The 11,143-nt window shown below is 40.3% G+C and overlaps 1 protein-coding gene across 1 annotated transcript; it reads left to right on the top strand.

The window, feature by feature from the left end:
• Positions 1-580: 580 nt before the first annotated feature.
• On the top strand, positions 581-7,933 carry LOC117330102. The gene is made up of 7 exons (XM_033888321.1): positions 581-1,013; positions 1,373-1,621; positions 2,280-2,398; positions 4,741-5,096; positions 5,552-6,443; positions 7,158-7,501; positions 7,817-7,933. Coding segments are annotated over exons 1-7 (2,394 nt in total). The 3' UTR covers positions 7,818-7,933.
• The last annotated feature ends 3,210 nt before the right edge of the window (positions 7,934-11,143 follow it).

The raw sequence follows: 11,143 nt of genomic DNA, 5'->3' as shown, positions 1-11,143 counted from the left end.
ATTTGGTCGGAAATATCTTTGGGGAAAGGGAACAGATATTGCATAGATTGTGACATTGACCCCTGACGGGCCAAATGGGCGGGGCCCCATAGGGAAAATAGAGGTAATTCTTTTAAATCGAGGTCTTTTAGACCCATACAGAATTTGGACTTCGTTATTTCTTTAAATTATTTCCTCCCAACAGTTGAATAAACCCGATAATACACATGTGACATTGCAACCAAATCTCTGCACATTCTTTTACTACTTTGGATATTGTACTACGCTGTAAGGAGAGCAACTTTAACTGTTAAATTCCTATTTTTGGTGTCTTCTCATATTTTACACTGAATGTTTCCTTACGCTGTAGTTAACATCTGCCACGCTTCCAAAAATATATGTTACTAATGATAGCAGCTAGAGCATGGTACGATGACTGGCCATGGGGTTTAACAACCAAAACTCATCATCTCCCTCTCTCCATTTACTTTCACCAGCATTTGTCATGCCTTTCATGTTTCTAATGAATCAGTGTTTATATCACAGCAGATTGTTGTGAATTTGAAAGCAGATCAGTAATCGTGATGTAGTCTGTAGTTCAATGTCAAACATTGATATTATTTTTGCAGAAAAAAATGAGGAACAACAGCAGCAGGAATTTACTGCGAGAATATCTGAGAATGAGGACAGACCCTGTAATATCACTATCACTGTCATTGGTCACAAAGGCGTTGGGAAATCCTGTTTTGTCAAACAAATCAAGGAAGAATACATTCCAGAAGGCGGGCCTGGCTCGACGGATACCGCAGATTTGTATGTAAACTATTTAGCCTTCAATCCGAACACCCGCTTTCGAAAGAAACTTGATGAAAATGGCGAAGTAGAGACTGGTCGCCAACGACTGAAAAGGATCATAGATCGATACCGAAAGGGAGATAGTCTGGATATACAAAAACCAGTACAAACAGAACCTGCAACAGTGGTCGCATCTGTATCTATGTCACCTTCCCAGTCATCACCTATGAAAATCTCAGGTTGCTATTATTTTTGTGTAATATCATCAAGGTATTTAACTTATATGGAATATTCAAATAAAGGTAACAGAAGAAGCCTTTTCTTTGTATCACATACAAATAATTTCTTTGCCGTTTTTTGTCAGCTTGCTCAAGATAATAATATGAAATGTAAGCTCCCTTATGGGAAAAATTTCGAATGCGTAGTCTGTTGTGCTAATTAATATTCCCATTAAATCATACTGCCACCATAAAAATACTTTTGAATAGAAATATTGCCCAAATAAAATAGCTGCATTTTTTATCGATCTTATAGAGGCTCAACATGCTGAAAAACAACAATTATAGTTATTTAGTTACTCTTCTGTATTGTTTTTCAGAGGTTCAACGGAAACGAAAATCACATGTTAAGATATCTTCTGAACACAGAAATGTTATAGAGGAGGTCATGGACACTGAAATAGAAGAAAGTGATAAACAGCTGAAGGGCTTCATCACAATCTATGACTTCGGAGGAGAGAAAGTGTTCTATAACACTCATCACTGTTTCATGTCAAGCAACATGGTCTTTGTCCTGGTGTTCGACGTGGCGATGTGCCTAGATACAAACAGATCCAAGTATGGCTATGGTAATATATGACATAACTGTATTTTTATTTTAAATCCTCAAGTGCATTTGTCATTATTCTAGTGAAAGAATAAGTCCGGCCATCCTGCGTCAACTTTTTAGGTCACCTGAGACAAAGTCTCAATTGATCTATTGTGATCATTATTAGTCTTAAGGTCACAGGGTGCAAATGTCTTAAGATCTATAAACCACTTCTTCTCAATAACCAAGAGGCCTAGAGTCATGTCGTTAGGCTAGTGGTATGCTGGGATGAAGCCCTATCAAATTTGTTCAAATGGTCAAACCTTGGTCTACTTTCAATGTCACGGGTCAAATGTCAAAAACCTTTAAACATTTTCTTCTCAATAACCAAGAGACCCAGGGTCTCGATATTGTAGCATGCTGTGATGATTTCCTATTCAAGTTTGTTCAAATGAATGACCTTGACCTACTTCTAAGGCCACAAGGGTCAAATGTGTTAAATTCTGTAAACTAAAGACCTGATATCAGGCCAATACTGTGCTGGAATGAAGGACTGCAAAATTTATTTACTTGAATAAACCTAGCCTACTCTGATATTTGAATAAAATGGTAATCAGCTTTGTACCTGCATAGATGACCTAGATCAACTTCTAGAATCAGGTGAGCAATGCAGGCTCATTGGGCTTTTTGTTTTACAGAAAGTATCGAAAACTGGCTGAGGTCAATTGCAACCTATGCTGTTGACAAAGCAGCCCGTGGTAAAGGGACCCCTCCAGTAATAATAGTTGGCTCCCACCTGGATAAAGTTTCCCCTGATGTAAGTATGCTACATTTTAAATCACTTCAAAATGGACATATTGGATGTTCAATTTTTCACCCCCAGGAACGATATTAGGTGGGATATCGGAATCACGTTGTCTGTCAGATTTCATAGTGATTGATAAAGTTTAAATTAACAAAGGATTGTAAGACATTAGCACACATTAATATGAATTGAAAGTTAGATACAGTATTCATAAATGGCACCTATCACTCCTGTCATCCCGAATCGAAGCGCACAGGAGATCTTAACTCTGGGTGATAACTGTGTTATAGAGAGAAAAGCCTTGTAATCAAGCAGTTCACTCTCAGACCCTGTCGCTATACTCGAATACCCATTCATTCAACCGTTTGTCCATCAGTCTGTAGACAAAACTACATGTATGTCTATCTACCTCTGCAGTTTGCAGTAAGGACTCGATGAGGACAATAAACATATGATGGTGAGCTAAAAATTCAGACCTACCTACCTACTCATATGTAAGGCTCCCTGGTCGGGTTACAGCAAACCAAGATATTTTTAAGGGTGGCCTCATTAGGATGTACAGTTTGAGAAATATTTGTTCAGAACTTTATTTAGATACACTTGACACAATATTCTGGACAGATGGATGGTCAGATGGCCAGACAGGGTGATTCCAATATACTCCCCCCCCCCCCCCTAACTTCGTTGCAGGGGTTATAATTATTTCCAATCCAAAAATTGATGCTCAAAAATGTAATTTCCCTATATAAACTATAGTCAAGTTTACCCCCTCCCCAGGGGTAAACAGGAGACCCAAGGTTCATGAACTTCACAGTTTTGTTAAAGCACCTCAAGACCTATGAAGAGTATTTGATTCTACCATATCTAGGTCTTGAGAAGAAGATTTTTGTCAAAATGTATATGGACAGTGGACGACGACGGATAGAACACATTGGCTATACATGTAGGTTATCCTGATTGTCAGATGACCTAAACAAGATGCCCAGAGGGCCTGTATCGCTCACCTGGTTTATTTGAGAAAACATCAAAATAATGTTCATGTTCAATTTGTTAATAGCTTTATTTGTTGATGTCTAACAATGCTATATATATGATTATAGGGTTGGGATCTCAACTGCTTCAAAGATATAAACCCAGAAATGAAAAAAGACTGGATTTGTACCCAATTTAGTCTGAAACATCCTTGGGGAAAGCTAAACAGATTTTGCCTAAATGGTGACTCTGACCCCCAAGGAGCCAAAGGGACGGGGCCCTAAAAAGTAAATAAGGGGTAAATCCTTTAAATCGCTACTAGTCATAAAGTTACGAATGGATTTGAAGCCAATTTAGTCAGAGAGATCCTTGGGGGAAGGGGAACAGATTTTGCATAAATTGTGACTCTGACCCCCAAGGGGTTAAAGGGGTGGGGCCCAATAGAGGAAATAGGGGTAAATCCTTTCAATCGCTACTTATCATAAAGTTATGAATGGATTTGAACCCAATTTGGTCAGAAATATCCTTGGGGAAAGCGAAACAGATTTTGCACTAATGATGACTCTGACCCACCGGGGGTCGAAGGGGCGTGGCCCAATAGGGGAAGTAGCGGTAAGTCCTTTAAATTGCTACTAGTCAAAAAGCTGTGAATGGATTTGAACCAAATTTGATCAGGAACATTCTTGGGGGAACGGATATCAAAGGAGATCAAAAATATAAATGGAGGTTGTGACTCCCCTGGGGCCGGAGGGACAGGTCTAAATAGTGTAAATTTAGGTAAATCATTTAAATCGCTACTATTCCTGAACGCCTGATGGATTTTGATAAAATTTGGTCTGGAGAATTATTAGGCAATTTGAAAGGAGATCAAACTTTGTATAAACGGAGGGTGTGGCTCCCCTAGGGCCAGCGGGGTGAGGCTGGGCGGGGCGAGGCCCAATAGGGGAAATTGAGGTAAATCCTTTAAATTGTTACTAGTCCTGAACACCTGAATGGATTTTGATGAAATTTGGTCTGGAGCATTATTGGCCAAATGAGATTTAATGTTGTATAAACAAAGGGTGTGTTACTCTTGGGGCAGAAGAACGGGGGCCCAATAGTGGAAATATAGCAAAAAAAAACTTTAGAAAACTTTTTCTTTTTCAAGAATGATAGGATTTAGTCAACCCGTTAATTGAAACATTGTTGGGAAAGGCAGTTCAAAAGTAGGAAAATATCTGAAATGCCTGGTATAACTTAAATCAGAGTATTTTGCCATAATTACTGAAATATCCTGGTGAGCGATGCAGGCCTTCTGGACCTCTTGTTTACATTTGAAATATTTTAGACCTTTTTATATATGTTAGGATAAATCCTTATTTTCATATCTTACTTTTCATCAGGAAAAAAAACAGGAAGAGGCATTTTCTGCCGTGCTGGAAGAGCTGTATAAGAACCCTCAGCTACGAGAAATCATGGAAATCCACGTGCAGGAAATGTATCCCATCGCCAATCTCAATGATTCTTCAAAACATCAAAGATTAATTGAGTTGGTTTGGCAGAAGATTATAGATGTTGCTCCCCTTCAGTCTCAGTGGGAGAAACCTGTTCCTGCAAGATGGATGGCCTTCGAACATTACCTAGTGAAACAGAAACGTAAGAATACAGGGAACGTTATTCTTACGTATGAAGAATTATTGGAAATCAACCGGGAGTCAGCAGTACCATTAGCTGAACATGAGATCTTGGACTTCTTAAAGTAAGTACTAATCATCATCACACAATGTCATATCAGGTTATAAGATTGCAAACAAAAAGTTCACCAGATTGATAAAAGTGCCAGACCAATTTGACTTGTGACCTTGGGTAACCTATGTGTTGAGTTCCGCCCTAAATTTACAGTCAGATATGCAAATAAAAAGTACATCACATGGTTATTTTGACATGTGACCTTTGGTGACATACAGCTGTGTGGTTTAAAGGGGCATATTAACAGAAATAAATAACAGACAGGATAGAAAGAACATAATGACCATAGTCCAAATGTATCTGCATTTCTAGATTGTAAACATATTGAAATATTTCTCAATGTTAGTTAAAGGAAATTGTAAATTTACATGTAACGTGTCTTGTTTTAGGTATAAAACAATAATGAGCCAATCAGGTGAGCATGTATATGCTATAATAGGCCTTTTGTCAAATTTTTTTTTTCAGAAATCTGAGATTGGTCGGGCCTTTCCTCTGTTTTGAGCTTCATGACAAGAGACCATTTATTGTTCTTTATCCGCAGTGGATAGTAGACGCATTCAAAGCGATTATCACTGCTCCGGATTTCAAGGTCTGCTTGTCAATGAAGCTACAAGTTGAGTGGAAACAATTTCAGAAATCTGGTGAAATAAAAATTGACTTAATCGAAAAACTGTGGAAGCAACACAAGGACAGCAGCTTCCTTTTGAACTTTGAAACACTCTACTGTGTCATGGAAACACTTGGTCTGCTGGCAAACCCATTGTCAGATAATGAGAAAGTTGAATACTTCATAGTGCCAAGTATGCTCAGAACGGCAGATCCAAACATAATTCAACCAATTCTCAATCATGCTGACACTGTCACCACTGTTACCATTTGTCTCAAGTTTGACAACCCTTTCATCCCACAGGCTGTGTGGGACAAGATGATTGCCGCCTGTATCCATAAGTTCAGGCCACTAAATGAGCATGGTCATGACGGGTCAAATTTTATCCAGCGCAGTTTTGTCTGTCTGTCTGTGGACTCTCTGTGGAACATGATTATCAATTGCAGCGAAAATATCATGAAAATTACAATGTTCAAGAAGGATAGTGATAAATCGGTACCAACAGGAGCTGGAGTTAAACTACTCGGTGATCTAAAATTTCATCTCAAAAGGATTTTGGAGTTGAATCACCAGAGTCATCTCAAATATCAATTCTACCTGCACAATGACTACCGCTTTACAGCCAATGACAAGATGGTGAAGGCAGACGATCTGATACAGACCCCACGCCTTCAATGTCACAGTTTATATGAGACTCAATGGATAGAAAGAGAGCACTACCACATCTGGTTCAAATGCCCAGATCAAAAGGTACAAAGTTTGTTTATCATTTTCATCATGATATGAAGGGAAAAGATATTTGAACATTTATACATGTACATCCAATACCATTTGGTAATCTGGCTTAAATATTGTTCACAAATCTACAACAGATATTTATATGACACTTTATAATAACTTGTATTGGATGATTTCACAATTAATGTGCCTCATATTTTTTACAATATTTAGCTCACCTGCGTCAACTTTTCCATTTAAACAACTTCTTCTCAATAACCAAGAGACTCAGAGACCTGATATTTTTGGACCTTTAGCATGCTGGGGTGAAGGGCTACCAAGTTTGTTCAAATGAATAACCTTGACCTATATTCAAGGTTACAGGGGTCAAATAGGCTAAAATCTTTAAACAACTTCTTCTCAATAACCAAGTGACCCAGAGACAGGATATTGGGTCTGCAGCATGCTGGGGTGAAGGGCTGCATTTGTTCAAATGGATGACCTTGACCATGATTTAAGTTTGAAAGAGTTCAATTGGCCAAAATATTTAAAGATACTATATTCAAATAACCCAGAGTTCTTGATTATGTTGATGTATATAAAGGATCACTGGAAATTAAAGCAGGTGAGAGATTCTGGCCCATTGGGCCCTTGTTTAATGTGAGATGTGTTATGTGTTTTCATTGGTCTTTTCTCTTTTAGATATGATTATTGTTAAGATTTTGATAAAGAATTGTTTTATTGCAGAATTCAATGAATGAGACTAGAATAAAAGAAATACATGCTGAAATGATCAGGCAACTATCAGCATGGATTGATCCGCAATTAAATGAAAAATGGAAAACCTTCCAGACATGTATGACCCCCTATTTGCGTCATGTAGACGTTTATGGTTCCCAGATAAAATGTTTAGACGATATCTGTAGGACACTGATAGGCAATGGAAGTATTGGTTATGGAAAATATGACAAGTTACGGTCTGTGGCAGAGAATATACATGTCGAGGCTGTTAAAATCATCGATAAAGCTTCGTCAGAGATTAAAGATATCCAGGGCTTCGTGTTTCACGATCAACCCCAAACTCTGGGTTGGTAAGTACATTGAAAGATAGGCCTATATAACATATTTTAACGATAAACAGAAGCAATTCATGTTTGTGTACATGTGTATGCTGATGCTAATTTTATTACCTCATTTCCTTCCATTTCCTTTTTAAAAAGAATTTAACCAACTCTGAAATTGTTTTAAATTGTTTTTTAAAATTTCATGAAAAATTAATACTACTAGCAAATGATTAGGTTGATTAATTGATTAACATGTATGGTGCATAGGCGTTGGACATTATTATAACATGGATACATATATTTTATTATCAGCGATGATAGACGAAGTAACTTTTTTTTCAGAGATATTGCTAATGAGGAATCTACCTGTACATTGGCTCAAAGTGATGTTACTACCGCTGATGACTTCCTTGAGGATTCAGGTACATGGGTGTTGGCAGATGCATCCCCAAGTGTTAAGTAGGTAACATGATATATTGCTATTGAATGTATCTTCCATCTGTTCATTAGCTCACCTGGTCCGAAGGACCAAGGTGAGCTTATGCCATACCGTGGCGTCGGTCCGTCCGCCCGTCAACAATTGACTTATTTGACTTCTTCTTCATAACCACTGATCGGAATTTGAACAAATTTGGTCAGAAGCATCCCTATTGGTAGGGGACTCAAAATTGTACAAATGATGGGGCTGACCCCCTGGGGGCCTCTGGGGCAGGGCCAAAAGGGGTCAATTTGGCGCTATTGATATAAACGACTTCTTCTCTGAAAACAAGCAATGGCTATCGCTCATATTTCCTGGTAGCATCACTATGGGGTGGGGATTCAAAATTATACAAATGATGGGGCTGACCCCCAGGGGCCTGAGGGGCGGGGCCGAATGTGGTCAATCCGGCTATATTCATATAAACGACTTCTTCTCTGAAACCAAGCAATGGCTATCGCTCATATTTGCCTGGTAGCATCACTATTGGGTGGGGATTCAAAATTGTAGAAATGATTGGGCTGACCCCCCCAGGGGCCTGAGGGGTGGGGCCGAATGTGGTCAATCCATCTATATTGATATAAACGACTTCTTCTCTGAAACTGAACAATGGCTGTTGCTCATATTTGCCTGGTAGCGTAGCATCACTATGGGGTGGGGATTCAAAATTGTACAAACGATGGGGCTGACCTCCTAGGGGCCTCTGGGGCGGGGCCAAAAGGGGTCAAATTGGTGCTATTGATATAAACGACTTCTTCTCTGAAACCATGCAATTGCTGTCGCTCATATTTGCCTGGTAGCATCACTATGGGGTGGGGATTCAAAATTGTACAAATGATGGGGCTGACCCCAGGGGCATGAGGGGCGGGGCCGAATGTGGTCGATCCGGCTATATTGATATAAACGACTTCTTCTCTGAAACTGAACAATGGCTGTCGCTCATATTCGCCTGGTAGCATCACTATGGGATGGGATTCAAAATTGTACAAATGATGGGGCTGACCCCCTAGGGCCCTCTGGGGCGGGGCCAAAAGGGGTCAATTTGGTGTTTTTGATATAAACGGCTTCTTCTCTGAAACCATACAATGGCTATCGCTCATATTTGCCTGGTAGCATCACTATGGGGTGGGGATTCAAAATTGTACAAATGATGGGGCTGACCCCCAGGGGCCTGAGGGGCGGGGCCGAATGTGGTCAATCCGGCTATATTCATATAAATGACTTCTTCTCTGAAACCATGCAATGGCTGTCGCTCATATTTGCCTGGTAGCATCATTATGGGGTGGGGATTCAAAATTGTACAAATGATTGGGCTGACCCCCGAGGGGCCTGAGGGGCGGGGTCGAATGTGGTCAATCCATCTATATTGATATAAACGACTTCTTCTCTGAAACTGAACAATGGCTGTCGCTCATATTTGCCTGGTAGCATCACTATGGGAGGGGGATTCAAAATTGTACAAATGATGGGGCTGACCCCCTAGGGGCCTGAGGGGCGGGGCCAAAAGGGGTCAATTTGGTGCTATTGCTATAAACGACTTCTCCTCTGAAACCATGCAATGGCTGTCGCTTATATTTGCATGGTAGCATCACTATGGGATGGGGATTTAAAATTGTACAAATGATGGGGCTGACCCCCTAGGGGCCTGAGGGGTGGGGCCGAATGTGGTCAATCCGGCTATATTGATATAAACGACTTCTTCTCTGAAACCAAGCAATGGCTGTCGCTCATAATTATTTGCCTGGTAGCATCACTTTGGGATAGGGATTCAAAATTGTACAAATGATGGGGCTGACCCCCCAGGGGCCTGAGGGGCGGGGCCGAATGTGGTCAATCCGGCTATATTCATATAAATGACTTCTTCTCTGAAACCAAGCAATGGCTATCGCTCATATTTGCCTGGTAGCATCATTATGGGGTGGGGATTCAAAATTGTACAAATGATGGGGCTGACCCCCCAGGGGCCTGAGGGGCGGGGCCAAATGTGGTCAATCGCGCTATATTCATATAATTGACTTCTTCTCCTGAACCAAGCAATGGATATCTCTCATATTTTACTGGTAGCATCCCTATGGGGTGGGGATTCAAAATTGTACAAATGGTGGGGCTAACCCCCCAGGGGCCTGAGGGGCGGGGGCCAAAATTGGTCAATTTGTTTAAACAAATTCTTCTCTGAAACTAAGCAATGGATATTACTCACATTTGTATGGTAGCATGGTTATGGGGTGTGGATTCAAAATTTTAAAAATGTTTGGGTTGACCCGGGCCGCCAGGGGGCTGGAGGTGGGGCCAAAAGGAGTCAATTTGGCTAAATTGATTTAAACAACTTATTCTCTGAAACTTAGCAATGATTTCACTGGTAGCATCCTATTGGGGTAGGGATTCAAAATTGCATAAAGGAAGGAGCTGACCCCCCAGAGGGCAGAGGGCAGGGTCAAAAGGGGTCAATTGGTCTAAACAAGTTCTTCTCTGAAACTAAGCAATGGATATCACTCATATTTGTGTGGTAGCATCCCTCAAGGGTCGCGCCAAAAGTCAATTACATTTCATTGATTAATGCACTTTGTGGCACTTTTAGTATTCAAATCGCCCTGCATCCGTGGTCCGTCGTCCGTCGCTCCGTCCGTCCGTCTGTCCCTCCGTCCGTAAACAATTCTTGTTATCGCTATTTCGCAGAAAGTGCTGAAGGGATCTTTCTCAAATTTCATATATAGGTTCCCCTTGGTTCCTAGTTATGCATATTGCATTTTGAGACCAATCGGAAAACAATATGGCCGACAGGCAGCCGTCTTGGATTTTGACAATTGAAGTTTGTTATCGCTATTTCTCAGAAAGCATTGAAGGGATCTTTCTCAAATTTCATATGTAGGTTTCCCTTGGTTCCTAGTTATGGATATTGCATTTTAAGACCAATTGGAAAACAACATGGCCGACAGGCAGCCATCTTGGATTTTGACAATTGAAGTTTGTTATCGCTATTTCTCAGAAAGTGTTGAAGGGATCTTTCTCAAATTTCATATGTAGGTTCCCCTTGGTTCCTAGTTATGGATATTGCATTTTAAGACCAATTGGAAAACAACATGGCCGACAGGCAGCCATCTTGGATTTTGACAATTGAAGTTTGTTATCGCTATTTCTCAGAAAGTAATGAAGGGAACTTTCTGAACTTTCATATGTAGGTTCCCCTCTGT

This window comes from Pecten maximus, chromosome 6, assembly GCF_902652985.1.
Source record: "Pecten maximus chromosome 6, xPecMax1.1, whole genome shotgun sequence".
Taxonomy (NCBI): Eukaryota; Metazoa; Mollusca; class Bivalvia; order Pectinida; family Pectinidae; genus Pecten; species Pecten maximus.
This window is presented reverse-complemented; position numbering and strand designations above follow the sequence as displayed.

Bases quoted from the DNA above. Each gene is read 5' to 3' on its own strand.
- LOC117330102 (XM_033888321.1), top strand. From the start codon at position 581: ATGTCAAACATTGATATTATTTTTGCAGAAAAAAATGAGGAACAACAG. The intron at 2,399-4,740 runs GTAAGTATGCTA...ACTTTTCATCAG, and splicing joins TGGATAAAGTTTCCCCTGAT to GAAAAAAAACAGGAAGAGGC. The intron at 5,097-5,551 runs GTAAGTACTAAT...TTTTTTTTTCAG, and splicing joins GAGATCTTGGACTTCTTAAA to AAATCTGAGATTGGTCGGGC.